The following is a 16,055-nucleotide window of genomic DNA, read 5'->3' as shown; positions in this document are numbered from 1 at the left end:
TATCCGATTTCCGTGATTGTTCTAGACCTGACGCTTGGGATTATTCCGTGTTCGTTAGATCGTACGCTTTGTATTTGGATGATCAACTTGAGTTTAAGATGCAGGGAAGGAAATCAAAATCAAAACGAAAAGCATCATCATCATCGTCGTTCTCTCGTATGAGGAAGAGGAGGATGGCGGTGAATAACGAATCGCCAGTCCTAAGGATGAGGAAACGATGAAATGATCGAAATAATTTACTTACAGATTCTTCCATATCCAATTTCAGCGTTGTCTGTAAGAAGAGGATGTTTGATTTTCTTTCAGGTAAAATGATGCATATCTTTTCTTTCTCATCATAAACTCACCGTCTTCCTTTACTGATTCACCATTTTTATTGTTGATTCTAGATTTTGTTCCTGAGAAGGTGAAAGCTGAGAATGCACTTACAGAAACACCAGCAGACAATCCTTCAGTTTATTACATGTTGTAACAACTTAATTCTGAGCTAAATATATGGAGAGATGTTGTCTTTTGATATGCTGCTCTATGTAAATAAGCTAAAAGGAAAAGAATTTATAATTGAATAAATCCATCCCACAAACATACATTGTTAGGAAATTTTGAAAATGCCAATTAGTTTACAAACCAAATAAAGAAAGAAAGAAAGAAGGCTATTATAAGATGGGTTTATTGTTTATTGATTGTGAGACACAAACTCAATGAAGGAACAAGGCTTGTCTTTCTGTCTGTCTAATAGGGGATGATTATAGGAAGAACAAACTCCATCATCCTTGTATACAGTCGTGTCAACTTTGTACAACTCTGCCTCTCTTAATCCTTCTCAAGTTGTTTGGGGATTTTTGATAACTTAATAGTAATAACCCAAATTAGGTTTCAGTCTGTACTCATTTGTGACTAAAAGCTTTTACGGTCTTAACCAGACTTTGATATTGCCTTCTCTGCATGAAGTGATGACAGATTCTTGAGTAAAAACCAACCCTGACAAGGGTTCTGAATGGACGCGGTGAGCCACTATGGGGGACAGTTTAGGAACGTCTCTCATTCTTGGAGCTGACATGAGGGAGCCAGCTGGCACTGTGTTGTCCCAGTGAGACGATTGGCTCCCAACGCTGAATGTGGGAGACCACCTGGCACGCATCTTCGAACTGGAACTACAATCTCCTCCATCGCGAGATCCCATAGAAGTAACTGGGCGTCCTGCTCAAGTGTATTCAAAATAAACAGACCATTCAACAATTTTGATTCACAATTAATATATGCTAAACATAAACAGTAAAAACACACCTGACCAACTGAACCGAAACGGTAAACCACATTCGTTTCCATGTCGACTTCTGGAGTTGGAGCTAACTGGTATGAATCAAAATACACTCCACTCACCTGTAGGACAAAAAATGTACAAATCTGTTCTGTGACTAAGCTATTCAAAAAATGTATATCCCACTCCCCCTCATTATTAAAGCATACCCATGAGTTGTGCCCTTCTCCCCATGCAACTATTTTCCTATCTTCGATACTCCAAACTTGAACTAGATCGTCTTCACCGCCGGTCAAGATATATTTTCCATCAGCACTAGAATGAATTATATATAAATGTTCAGAAATCTTCTATAAATGAGGAATGGAATTATAGGTTCTGCAGAGAAAAAGTTATTAACTCTTACCTCCAGGCGCAACATAGAAGGGCACCATAATAGCTTTTTCCACCACAAAACAGGAGTTCATTGTGGTAGTCAAAAACTCGCAAGTAACCTAGATTAACAAATCACCATCAGAACCTATCAACAATTTGCAGCTATTCAAAATGTATGAAACATATATACCATCTCTCCCAACAGTTGCCAAGTATTTTCCATCAGCGGAGAAGGCAATAGCATTGATGGAAGCTCGACAAATGTGCCATCGTGCAATAGGATTACTCTGCCAACAACCAACAATACATTGATGGAGTTAAGCAAAAGCCTGAAACTTAATCATTTCTTTGGAATAAGAAATTGAAAACAATGAATAGATAAAAGATTAGACAGTTCTGTGACACTACAAAATAAAAAAGGGGGCAAGTGATATGCCATCTTGGTTCAAATGTATCCCGTTAACCACATTTTAGACATCAGTTTAAGAAAATATGATTATTGTGTTGCATAGTTTGGGAATCAAATATCTATCATGGCAGATTTACAAACAACAGCATTAAGACTAATAGTTCTACTGCAATTAGAATTTCTGAAATAAAACATTCATAAGAGTACTGAACGAGTACAACTGATGATAACATAATTTATGTGTACCAATTCAACGCGTTCAAAGCTTCATTTAAACATTGGTTGTAATATTAGAGGTTGTCTTTGCGAAAGCTCTATTAATACAAACTTGAACATTTAAAAAAATGACCCCCATATGGATGTGAGACTTGGACCTCCTTACGTTTTTCTACTTCATAAACATTAAATTGAGATGGTCATGGGCCTCATGGCCTCACTGAAATGCATTTCCGGGTACTGTTAGAGCTGTAATTTTCCCCTTCATAATCTTCGGGTCTCCTTAGAAATCAATGATACAAATGTACAGCCTATAGAAGTAGAACATATCATGTTCAAGTAAAGTTGTATATCCTATACAGAAGCTTAATATGTTCTCCCAGAGAATGCAACCAACTAGTAGTGACCAAGACCATCAAATAAGAAGTTCATCTCTTGTTGAAAGGTTCCATAAATCTTTCATTTTTTAATACAGTTTGTTTGCAAGGACTTTTTATTCACAAAATATATAAAAATTCTGAGGCTTGCCTTTTCGTATACGAGGAGTTGAAAACAGAGATTCTGGAGAGAACTAAATATGATACTTTCTCTTTTTTTCAAATCTCAGGCATGAACAAGATGGTTATAAACATTGGAAGCTCAAGATGTCCGTCTCTGGTTTATCAGCTCTTCTTCTTCCTTCCACTACAATTATTCAACGTCCTCAGGTTTCTCTCTCTTTTAACACTGACCTACTTTACATACATCTATGTTAGTTGTGAAGTTTTCCTTATAAGAATCGATACAATTCCTGATGTTTTATTTACTTTTTTGTTTCTTCGTGTTGCGTTTAGTGTTTTCTACCTCTAGAAAGCAAAAATGTTGAGTTGAAAACGAGAATACTTAGAGGAAACGATGAGAATGGCAGCTGATTTGTGGTGGTGGTTTGTTTATTCTCATGTTTTGCGATATGCTGTTGCTGTTTAGGATGTTTACATTCTGTACAGATGACTTTTACGAGTTGTTTTTTCTCGACCAGGAGCTAACATGTATGAACTCATTTCTTGCTTAGCTTTGTTTGTTCGTGTTGCGTTTAGTGTTTTACAGCTCTAGATTGTCGTTTTAATAGTTTAGACAGTAAAAATGGTGAGTTTAAAACTAGAATAGTTGGAGGAAACGATGAGAATGGAAGGGAAGAAGCTGATTTGTGGTTCTTTGTTTATTCTCATGTTTTGCAATATGCTGTTTATTCTCATGTTTTGCAATATGCTGTTGCTGTTTAGGATGACAAGCTTTTTTTGACTAATGATGCAGCTACCATTGGAAGTGAGCTCAAGGTTCAGCATCCTACTGCTAAGCTTTAAGCTTTTAGTTTTAGCAGGTAAGGCTCAACAAGAGTAAATAGGAGATAGTGCGAACCTCACAGTTTCGTTTGCGGGGAGCTGCTTCAAGGTGCAGAAGAGCTAATTGGGATGGGACTGCATCCAAGCGAGATCATTACTGGGTATACAAAGGCCATTGCCAAGAACTATAAAGAAAGTGGAAAATGCAAAGGTAAACATTTGCTTGCTAACTGCTGTTATATGTTATTATTGAAGTCCTTGTATAGATGCATTCATACACAGTTCAACTTTTTTTTTAGGTTGCTGTTTTTGTTTGTGATGTTGATACATCTGCAACTGAAACCAAAGGAACACTCCTTGTTCATAGAGCAGATTTGATATGATTGATTTTTCTAGATACACTTCAGCCGACGATCTTTCATCGAAGTTGTGTTCATTGAGTTCAGACAGCTTTGAATTCAAGAGGACCGAAGTTGTGTTCATTAATTTTATATTTTAATACTTTGATCGGTATATTGGATGAATTGAGATTTAGGTTAATTGTATTTTTGGGATTTTGGTATATGAAATTTGGTATTTTTAATTTATATACGATTTTTATTTGAATTTGATTGGTTTAAATAGGTAATTATTCCGTTTACAATAGTTTTATTTTAGTAAAAATATACAATTAATTAAAAAAAATCATTAGTAAAAATATACCATCTTTATCGAGAGCATAGCTCTCACAAATACTATATTCTTTTCACCAAAGGTCTTTGATTTCCCTCACAAATACTCTATTCTTTTCACCAAGGGCCTTTGATTGCCCTCACAAATATTCTTTTCTTTTCACCAAGGGCTTTTGATTGCCTTCGCAAATACTTATCTCCGATAACTAAATATGCTCTCGCAAATACTCTTTTCTTTTCACGAAGACTATCACCGAAGGCATTTGAGTTTTCTCCAAGAGTTTTTGCTCTCCTTAATAATCAATTTTTTACTAGTGTTGTGGAGAATATGCACACATTTTTTTATGGATGATAAATACCTAAAGAATTAAAAAATATATTTAATTTTGAATTTATAAATTCAATGTCATTATCACTTCTTACCTAAAAATTCATATTGATTTTTCACCAAAGTAATAAAAAATTTCATATTTTTAAATACATATATTTTATCTTTGAGAAAAAAAAATCCAAGTGCATTACTATAAACATCTAGTATGGTTAATAATATATATATATATATATATATATATATATATATAAAAGAAATTTGAATTATTGAACGTTCCTAATAAGGTCTCTAAAGATCAACATGAATAAGTTCAAAACATTTTTTTAAAACAGAACAACTATCAAGACAATCTTTCCATTTTTGAAATGGAACAAACTTTACAATGATTTACGTATCTTATTTCCCAAATCAGGGTAGACATCATTCATCACTTTAGGAGATGGATATTGACCAAGTATTTTATGCATTCTAATACAATCAATAACATACATGAGATGAAAATTCACTAGAACTACTATTAGAAATTATTAGAAATGTCTTTAATTAAAAAAATAACGATTAGAAGAAAAAATAATTATTTTTTCCCAAGCTGAAATTTGTTAACAAATTTACGGTCCTACAAAAATCTTCATCAAATATGCACATCATATTCTCATCTTTAATCAATTTTGCTAATGATATTAGATTATACTAGCATGTATCTCGTGCATTTGCACGAGTAATAATATAAAAAACCGTGAAAAAATATTATGGTAAAATTTCGGGTCAACCCACAATCCGACCCAAGTATCCATTTACTCTCACATATATCCAAATTAACCACAACTCTCGACCCGGCAATCCGGACACTTTAAAAATTAAGCATAATTATATATATATATATATTAGTTAGTTAGTTAAAAAGTTAAACTTATATTGTTAAAATGTCACGCGTTTATATAATTTTGGTTGAATTTAAAATATAAAGTGTTATTATCCTAGTTGGTTAAAATGTTGTACTTGTTTTATTAGGTTGCAAGTTCGAACCATACCTATAGCATTTTTAATTTTATTTTTAACCGTTTTAAGTTTATGGGCGGATCAACCCACAATTCGACCCAAGTATCCATTTACTCTCACATATATCCAAATTAACCACAGCTCTTAATCAGACAATCCGAACACTTTAAAAATTAAACATCATTATTTATTTTTATATATATTTATATATATATATATATATATATATATATATATATATAATAACATCATTAAAAATATAAAAATAATTTTTTATATATATTCTTTCTTATTTTTTTTAATTATTTTTAAATATATATTATTTTTTCTCATCATATATTTTCTTTTATTCTTTTATTTTATTTGTAAATAAACATATAATAATAATAATAATAATAAATTCTCTAGTCTCATTAATTTATGTATTAATATTTTATTTTCTTATATTATATATATATATATATATATATATATATATATATATATATATATATATATATATATATAAAAGGATAGAGAATAAATAGAAATATTTTATTATTTTTCGGCTAATGAAATGACGCCCTTTCATCTTTTTTCTTCATCATCGTCCAATCATTCTTATTTTAATATTTATAGTAATACTATGAAATATTATATATTTTATTTTTATTTTTATTTATATATAATAATTAATATATATATATATATATAATGTTATTTCTTCGTTAATTTTTATATATATAATCATTAAAAAGTAAATTCAAGTACCATCTTAAACAAAATAAAATAAATCTAATTAGCGACGTTTAATTAACGCAAAAAATATGTAACAAATATTGCAATTGTTTAATTCACAAAAAATATGAAAGTTTCCGAACTATAATCCATCATTGTAGCTAAACTAAAAATTAAAATTTTGTAGCAAAATTTGAACTCATCATTTTCTTTATCTATTAAAATCTATATATATATATATAATGATGCTTAATTTTTAAAGTGTCCGGATTGCCGGGTCGAGAGCTGTGGTTAATTTGGATATATGTGAGAGTAAATGGATACTTGGTTCGGATTGTGGGTTGACTCGCCCATAAACTTAAAACGGTTAAAAATAAAATTAAAAATGTTATAAGTATGGTTCGAACTTGCAACCTAACAAAACAAATACAACATTTTAACCAACTAGGCTAATAACACTTTATATTTTAAATTCAACCCAAAATTTGATAAACGCGTGACATTTTAACAATATAAGTTCAACTTTTTAACTAACTAATCTATATATATATATATATATATATATATAATGATTCTTAATTTTTAAAGTGTCCGGATTATAGGGTCGAGAGCTGTGGTTAATTTGGATATATGTGAGAGTAAATGAATAATTGGTTCGGATTGTGGGTTGACTCGCCCATAAACTTAAAACGGTTAAAAACAAAATTAAAAATGCTATAGGTATGGTTCGAACTTGCAACCTAACAAAACAAAGATAACATTTTAACCAACTAGGCTAATAACACTTTATATTTTAAATTCAACCCAAAATTTGATAAACGCGTGACATTTTAACAATATAAGTTCAACTTTTTAACTAACTAATATATATATATATATAATCTATATATATATAATGATGCTTAATTTTTAAAGTGTCCGGATTACCGGGTCGAGAGTTGTGGTTAATTTGGATATATGTGAGTGTAAATGGATACTTGAGTCGGATTGTGGGTTGACCCACCCATAAAATTTTTACCGTAATATTTTTTTTCACGATTTTTTATATTATAATTCGTGCAAATGCACGGAATACATGCTAGTATATATAATGATGCTTAATTTTTAAAGTGTCCGGATTGTCGGGTTGAGAGCTGTGATTAATTTGGATATATGTGAGAGTAAATGGATACTTGGGTCGGATTGTGGGTTGACCCGCCTATATATATATAATGATGCTTCAACCCAAAATTTGATAAACGCGTGACATTTTAACAATATAAGTTCAACTTTTTAACTAACTAATATATATATATATATATATATATAATGGTGCTTAATTTTTAAAGTGTCCGGATTGCTGGGTCGAGAGCTGTGGTTAATTTGGATATATGTGAGAGTAAATGGATACTTGGATCGGATTGTGGGTTGACTCGCCCATAAACTTAAAACGGTTAAAAATAAAATTAAAAACTCTATAGGTATGGTTCGAATTTGCAACTTAACAAAACAAGTACAACCTTTTAACCAACTAAGCTAATAACACTTTATTTTTTTTAAATTCAACCCAAAATTTGATAAACGCATTACATTTAACAATATAAGTTCAACTTTTTAACTAACTAATCTATATATATATATATATAATGATGCTTAATTTTTAAAGTGTCTGGATTGCCGGTCGAGAGCTGTGGTTAATTTGGATATATGTGAGAGTAAATGGATACTTGAGTCGGATTGTGGGTTGACCCGCCCATAAACTTAAAACGGTTAAAAATAAAATTAAAAATGCTATAGGTATGGTTCGAACTTGCACAACCTAACAAAAAAAATACAACTTTTTAACCAACTAGGATAAGTCATTTCGGCACCAGAAAGATTGCCTTCACCTGGAATAAATCCATCTGAGAGTAATCTGGAAGAAGATCAGGACTCAGATCAAATGGCGAAAATCTTCAAGAGTTGGCCTTTGAAGCTGTTCCAGCTCCAGGGTAGGACTTTTTCTTCGAGTAGGGATATTTCGGTTTTTCTTATTCCTTCTCTTTGATAAGAATAGGGATTTGGTGGCTACTATCTCCCATCTCGCTTTAGAAGAGAAATGGGGGAATAATACCTGGCGCGAAAGCCGTATAGCCGCATCTTTATATTTTAAATTCAACCCAAAATTTGATAAACGCGTGACATTTTAACGATATAAGTTCAACTTTTTTAACTAACTAATATATATATATATAATGATGCTTAATTTTTAAAGTGTATGGATTGCCGGGTCGAGAGTTGTGGTTAATTTAGATATATGTGAGAGTAAATTGATACTTGGGTCGGATTGTGGGTTGACCCGCCCATAAAAATTTTACCGTAATATTTTTTTCACGGTTTTTTATATTATTATTACTCGTGCAAATGCACAGAATACATGCTAGTATCTTCAATATTTAATATTTTTTTCTCATATTTCAATATCATCTATTTAGAAGGTAGAATAATCATTAAACTAAAAAACATGTTTTTATAGAAAATAAATCAAACAAATTTTTTACTCAAAACTCATATAAAAACTAAAAAAAAAAATATCAAACAAGCTCTAAGCCTCCCCTAATTTGACTAATTAAAGGTTATTTGAATAAATCTATTATAATAATTAAGGATTGGTCTCCATGTCCTCCAACCACATCTCTCAAATATTTTTTATTGAAAAATGATCGAGAAACGAAAACAAAGTCACGAATCCAAACGTTGCCTCACATTGACAATTTTTAAAAAAAAAAGATATTATATATATTTGTTCTATTTTCCTCAATTCTTTCACTATCTTTTCTTTAGTTCCCTCTTCGGCGTCCTTTCAGTTCCCTCTTCGCCTTAGACGAAACCTCTACACAAAATCTGTCATATTTATTTAGTGAAATCTCTTATTCTTATTCAACGTCTTCTTCTTCTTCCCTCCTTTTCAGCTAGCGATTCTGGCTATTTATTCGGCATCTTCTTCCTTCTCCAACTTAAAAGTTCGAAATGGTAAGTCTTTAAGTCTCTCCCGTCTTCTCTTCATTTCCGTTTCTTTGTTTCTCACCGTTTCTAAACCTATGTATTTTCGTCTTCATTTCAGGAGGATCTTATTCTTGCCAAGTCACCAAGGTAAAATCCCGATATATTGTATGCTTGTTTGATATTTTGATCCCGATATATTGTATATTTGTTTGATGTTTTGGGTTATGTCTGAACTTTCGAGAATATGATTTAGCATTTTTCAATTAGGGTTTTGCGACTAGCTTTTCTCTGTTAGGATTTTGCGATTAGAACTTTTTTTAGTTAGAGCGGATGAAAATATGTTTTTGGTTGGATTAAAACGTCCCCAAAAATGAAATCAAATAAATATATAATATGAATCTTTTAATGTGTTTTTTTTTCCGGGACGATTTTTTCCCAAAAGATTAATTTTCAGGACGTTTTTTCCCGAAAATAAATATTTCGGGACATTTCCCAAAAATGAGTCTTCATTTTCAGGACATTTTCTCCCATAAATGAAGATTCATTTTCGGGACGTTTTTTCCCCAAAAATGAATCTTTCGGTGTGATTTTTTTCCCGAATTTTATTTGTTATCTATTTATCTATTTAGCGAGTTTCATAGTTCATTCATTTATTTGTTTTTTAGTGTATATAAAAGGAATGTAGCATCTAACCCTTTCCAAAAAGAGATAGCAAAGAGTATAGTTAAAACTACAACTGAACTATCCTAAAAATAAATAAAAGTTACCCATAACATATTTTTGACTAGGACCTCGTCGTATGCCTTTTACCATCTTATTCAATGACTATCTGATATATAAAGAGAGGCGGTGAAGGCCACATGCTTTGGAAGTCTTCTGTCACTATACCTTTCTAAATGCCCTAGCAAACTCTCTCGATACCTCGTCAGATCATTTAACTATAAAAGGTGTGCAATCATCCTACAGAGTGGCGAGGAATTAAAATTCGAAGAAGATGATGTTTAGTACGTATTGGGCATCCCTAAAGGAGAAATAAAAATTGTAGAATACGTCGAAAACGAGACCAAGTTCCCCGACTACAAGTTGACGGAGTTTAGGAGTCCATGGGAAAATACAAGTGACGGTCCTAAAGTGACCGAAATGCCAAACAAAATTTTGGAGAGTACAACAACTGACAATAAATTTAAGATAGACTGACAGTACTATATGTTGCCAACTGCTTTCTATGAACAACACATTCAAGTCAACAATCCAAGTATAGAGTTAATCCCAAAACTTACATTTCAAAATATCATTCATTTATATACACTTCTATGTATTGTTAATAATCCTCAAATCTATTTTTGTACTTGTAGGATTACAATTCTGAAATCTATTTTAGATGTTCATAATATCTCAAAGTTGAATTGGTGAAAATTCATACTTGATGGATTAGTTGAATCATGCGATAAATGAAACGAAAGTCGTCATTTTCAAGGACAACAAACAATTTTCCTCGTAAGTAATATTTGTCATCAATACTTTATCTTGGTAGTTTATTCAAATGTAAATATTTTTAACATATTGAATATATATGTTTTCAGATGTGCTACTTGTATATGGTCTGTAACCCTAAACTTCAAATACCTCATGAACACCGATTTCTGATATTGTTATGTTGGTTGATAGTAAGTTGAACAAAAAGTTGAACATGGAGTCGACAAAAGGAGGATTCATATGTGGAAGTGATGTTGGACACCTTCCACTTCCACATCCATTTCCACCTCCACCTACAAACACCCAACATATGGAAAATGAGGAGGAGCATGAGTCATAGGGAGTTGTGGGAGTGTCTTAACATGAGACAATGGAAGATGGGGTGTTTGAGACATGGTAGATCCTAAAAAGGCAACGCCTTAAAAGACATTACATAATATTGCAGAGGATGAGGTTGAGCTAGGGTAGGTTGCCAATGAAGCATTTAGTCTCATTGATACTTCTACACAGAATCTTTTAAAAGCCACACGAATGCTGACAGATGTAAGAGAGTCAGCAAAACAAAACAAATGGGACACATGGTTATTGTATGAGACCTCCATCCAAGTACTATATGATGAAAATTTTAGGGTTGCCCTCCAAAAGTTCTTCAAAAAGACATCATCTGCAGAAGCCGAGATACCCTCTACAAAAGTTGCACTAGTGGTATAAGCACCCGAAGTGGTGGTAAAAACACCTATAGTGGTGGTACAAGAGCTTCTAGTTTTTTTTTGTTGGGAAAAATGACTTAGCGTCATTTCATTAAAAATTCCCCAAAACGAAAAAAAAACCACGAGTTTAAGAGATCATTCTAGACAGGCCTAGAATGATTTTGAAGTCGTAACATTCTGAATGTAAATGAATTATTTGTTTACAATGCTTTCAATTCTAGTGAGTTTAAAAAACGGTAAATTCCAGTTCCTGCAGATATTCCAGTTCTGCTCTGTGCTTGGAATTCTTCTGCACGTTCCCGCGAGAGCGCTGCAATCCGATATAATATCTTTCCATAACTCGTCAATGCTCCTGCGGGTTCTGTCATATACCCTTACATTCCGTTCTTGCCAAATGTTATACACCACTGCTCTAAAGCCACACTTGAACACGCTTGTTGCAAATCTATTTCCCTTGACTTTGAGTAGTGTTGTTTCTTTGATTTCATTCCATTCGCTCGGGAAACTGGTTAGCTCCAGCCTTTTATAGAATCTGTCCCAAAGCTCCGAAGCAATACAGCAGCTCCTGAATAGGTGATCTATGGTTTCTTCATTTCCTATGCATAGAAGACAGCTCGCGTCCGGGATGCTCATATACTTACTGATACGATCACGAGTGCTGAGTCTTTCCCAGAAGGCGAGCCATAGAATGAACTGGTGTCGAGGGATAATCTTCGTTGACCATACAAGAGTAGCCCATTCTACTTACTGCGCTTTTTCTCGGATTACCTCCCATATTTTCTTCAATACCAGCTTCCCATTGTCCTCAGCTTTCCATTCATGAATATCCGGTCTGTCGTGTAGTTGTATGTTACTTATATGATCAAGTATCCTCTTTCCTTCTAGAATTCTTCTCAAGAGCAAGTTCCAATTCCCGTCTTTGATGTCTCTAATTTTCGCTTTTGCGCAGTCCCTTCTGATACGAGTATTTTGAAACTCCTCCTTGTCGATGATAGGCTGGTTTTCAAACCAAGGGTCATGCCAGAATAAAGTGTCTTTCCCGTCCCCTAGTCGGATGTCATAAAGATCTGCAATATCGCTTCTTAGTTTAAGAATCTTTTTTAGAGACCAACTCATACCTTCGTGAATTTTGCAGGTCCAGATACTGGTTTCGTGTTTCATAAACCTTGTATGCACCCATTTGATCCATAGTGACTCCTGATTGCGCTCCAAAGCCCACATATGCTTGAAGGTTAGAGCCTTATTCCACTCGATACAGTTCTTCAAGTCGATGCCTCCCTCGTCATTCAGTTTGCAGAGAGCGGTCCATTTGACTTTCTTTCCTCCTCTTCCACTACTACCCCAGATAAAGTTTCTCATCAGCGTGTCGAGTTCCTTCATTACCTTCTTCGGAATGACCATTTGCTGCGCCCAATAGCCAACTATGCCCATAACCACGGTTTTGATAAGTTCGATCCTCCCTGCATAAGAAAGTTTTTTTGCTGCCCAGCCAGATATCGTGTTTTTTACCTTTTCAATCAGCGGCTTATAGTGTGAGATCTCGATCTGCTTCGCAGTTAACGGAATTCCTAAGTACCTTATGGGAAAGCTGCCTTCCTTGATGTTCATGATGTTGAAGATGTCCTGCTTTGTTTCGTCCTTCACGCCTCCATAAAATGCCACACTTTTGCTTTCATTAATAGTTAAACCTGTTACCTCAGAAAAGAACGTTAGTGTAACCCTAATAGTTTTAATGGAATCAACGTCTGCGTGCGCTAGAATGAACAAATCGTCAGCAAAGCATAAATGTGTTATCTCCTCTACCTCACAGAATGGGTGAAAGATGTATGGACGATTCTTTCGGAACATCGCGAAGATGCTCTCAAAGATCGCCATGATAGCTACGAAAAGGTAAGAAGAGAGGGGGTCCCCTTGCCTTACCCCGTTTTCACCCTTGAAATAGCCTTTGTGGACTCCATTGACGCTAACAACAAAGCAGGATGATGAAACGCATTGCATAATCCAATCGATAAAAATCATAGGAAAAGCATAAACAACCAGAAAGTCTCGAATGGCTTCCCATCTAACAGAGTCAAAAGCTTTCTTGATATCTATTTTGAAAGTCACTCTAGGGGATATTTTCTTTTTCCCGTAGCCTTTTAATAGGCTCTGCATGAGAAGAATATTATGAGAGATTGTCCTACCGGGGATGAATGCAGATTGATTAAGATTTATTATTTTTCCTATTACATTTTTAAAATGTTTAGAAATGATTTTTGAAATTATTTTATAAATCACATTGCAATAGGAAATTGGTCTGAAATCTTGTACTTTCTCAGGTACCGCAGTTTTGGGGATCAAGGTTAGGACCGCTGTATTCCATTGTTTTAACATCTTCCTATTTTTGAAAAACTCCATAACCCCATCAGTAACATCTTTGCCCACAACCGACCAATTATCTTTGAAGAATTGTGCATTAAACTCATCAGGACCCGGGCTTTTATTCCCCTCAATACTAAACAGAGCTTTTTTAACCTCAACCTTCGTGACCCATCTTATCAACTCGCGACTATCTTCTGTAGAGATTTTCCTATCAATAATTTGATACAAGGTATTCAGGTGACTTTGATGCTGCTTTCTTGTACCCATAAGTTGTTTATAGAAATCAATAGCCAGATCTTGGACACCTTTTTTACCATGAACATATTCACCATCATCATTCTTCAGCATGTACACATTATTTCTCATGTTTTTAGCCTTGCATTTTCTGTAGAAGAAAGCTGTGTTTTTGTCACCCAACGAAAGCCAGCTCTGTCTTGATTTCTGTCTAACAAAATTCTCTTCAAGCAGACTCAGTTTCCTAAAGTTTTCAAGCGCATATCTTTCCGTTTCATTGAGTTGTTCATCACTATCATCCCTTAATAACTTTTTCTGAACCCCTTCCAGTTCTTCTCTAGCGGCCAGAACTCTATAGGAGATATTACTAAACTTCTTCTTGTCAAAGCTTTGGAGATGATTCTTCATGAGCTTAAGCTTCTCAGAAACCCTGTACATGTTGGAACCTCTGACATCTGTTGACCATATGCTTTCGAGAATACCCTTGAATTTATCATTATCCATCCAGAAATTGAAAAATTTAAAGGGCCTTTTGAACCTTTCTTCCTTTTCCCAGAACAATTTAATCGGGCAGTGATCAGATATACCCGGATTCAAAACATGAAGTTGACTTCTCGGAAATTGGTTAATCCAGCTCTCATTTACCAGACATCTGTCAATTCTACTTTTTCTAATTTGCTCATTCCCTCTCGTAGAAGACCAAGTGAAGAAGTTCCCAGAATTGGTAGGCTCGATACAACCCGTATCTCTGATGCAGTCATTAAAGTCAATCATATCCCGAGTAATTTCAGATTCTGGGCTACGATCAGATTCGTTTCTGGTTACGTTGTAATCACCGAGGACAGCCCAAGATTTATCAATACCGATCCAGTTTCTAAGACAATTCCAAAGGAGTCTTCTGTCAGTGCTTGAGTTGCTACCATAGACAATAGCAAGATTAAACACGATTCTTGTGATTCTGTCTTTGACCTCCACCGGGATTGCTTGATCATTCGAAAAGAGAGTCATCACCTCAACAACTTTGTTATCCCAAATAACCTAGATTCTGCCCGTTTTGTCATTTGAGTTGTGAATGATTTCCCAGCTACTATCAATACACAGTTTGCTAACCTTCTCAACGTTCCGACTTTTGACTTTTGTCTCAAGAATACCCATAATAGTGATCTTCTGATTCTCAATGATCCTCCTGATTTCTTTACATTTTAGAGGGTCATTGAGTCCCCTTATGTTCCATGTCACTATATTCATGAATGAATATAAGTGTTGGGTTCCTGACTTTCCAGACTGTCCTAGACCTCTTCATCAGAGAAATAATAAGCATCACTTGCCTCACTATCCTCAATGGCTACAGTTTGATTACATGGAATACTATTGCCATTGAGTAAGAGTTGCCTCATGTAGATCTCATCTTCTCCCGTGATAGAGTTAGTAGCTTCTGGATCCATGATCTTTCTGCTTTGTCTTCGATTTTCATCTTGTTCTGCTTTAGTAGGTCTTTTCTGACTTTGAACCTCTTCACTACTGGATTCATGTTTGTTATCGGTTTTAATTCGCCCTACTTCAGAACTAAGGCTCACTGCCTTATTCAAGACTAAATTGTCTTCTTCTGCACTTGATCTTTTGATTTCACAAAACCTACGATTTCCTAGTTCATTCTCAAGAGCTTCTTTATTACTTATTCCAAGATTATCCTGTTCATCATCTCGAAAGGTGGAAAAACACCCGAAGTGGTGGTTCCACACGTAATAGAGGTTGAAGAAGTTGGTAAAAAATACCCGCAGTGGTGGTTAGAGAACAACAAACAAGAGGCCCAATAAGAAAAAATCTTAAGAGGAAGATGAAACCTTCACGTGCCCTTTCAACCTCCACCCGTATTCGAGGTTGAAGCAAAATATTCTTTACAAATGATGGTTAGTGGTGGAAAAATATCTATAGCAGAGGTTGAAAAAGTTAGTGAAAAAAACCCGCAGTGGTGGTTGGAGAACAACAAACAAGAGGCCAAATAAGAA

General features: G+C 34.1%; 1 protein-coding gene across 1 annotated transcript; it reads right to left on the bottom strand.

The window, feature by feature from the left end:
• Positions 1-917: 917 nt before the first annotated feature.
• Positions 918-2,400, bottom strand: LOC124920730 (WD repeat-containing protein 20-like). The gene is made up of 5 exons (XM_047461286.1): positions 2,395-2,400; positions 1,827-1,923; positions 1,668-1,755; positions 1,471-1,576; positions 918-1,383 (listed from the first exon to the last, which is right to left on the bottom strand). Exons 1-5 carry the CDS (start codon positions 2,398-2,400, stop codon positions 1,042-1,044), a joined length of 639 nt encoding a protein of 212 aa, XP_047317242.1. The 3' UTR covers positions 918-1,041.
• Between the last annotated feature and the right edge of the window lie 13,655 nt (positions 2,401-16,055).

Source organism: Impatiens glandulifera, chromosome 1, assembly GCF_907164915.1.
Source record: "Impatiens glandulifera chromosome 1, dImpGla2.1, whole genome shotgun sequence".
In the NCBI taxonomy this organism is placed as follows: domain Eukaryota; kingdom Viridiplantae; phylum Streptophyta; class Magnoliopsida; order Ericales; family Balsaminaceae; genus Impatiens; species Impatiens glandulifera.
This window is presented reverse-complemented; position numbering and strand designations above follow the sequence as displayed.

Coding starts and splice junctions, on each gene's coding strand:
- LOC124920730 (XM_047461286.1), bottom strand. Junction 1,756..1,826: donor GGCAACTGTTGGGAGAGATG/GTATATATGTTT, acceptor TTGTTAATCTAG/GTTACTTGCGAGTTTTTGAC. Junction 1,577..1,667: donor CTTCTATGTTGCGCCTGGAG/GTAAGAGTTAAT, acceptor AATTCATTCTAG/TGCTGATGGAAAATATATCT.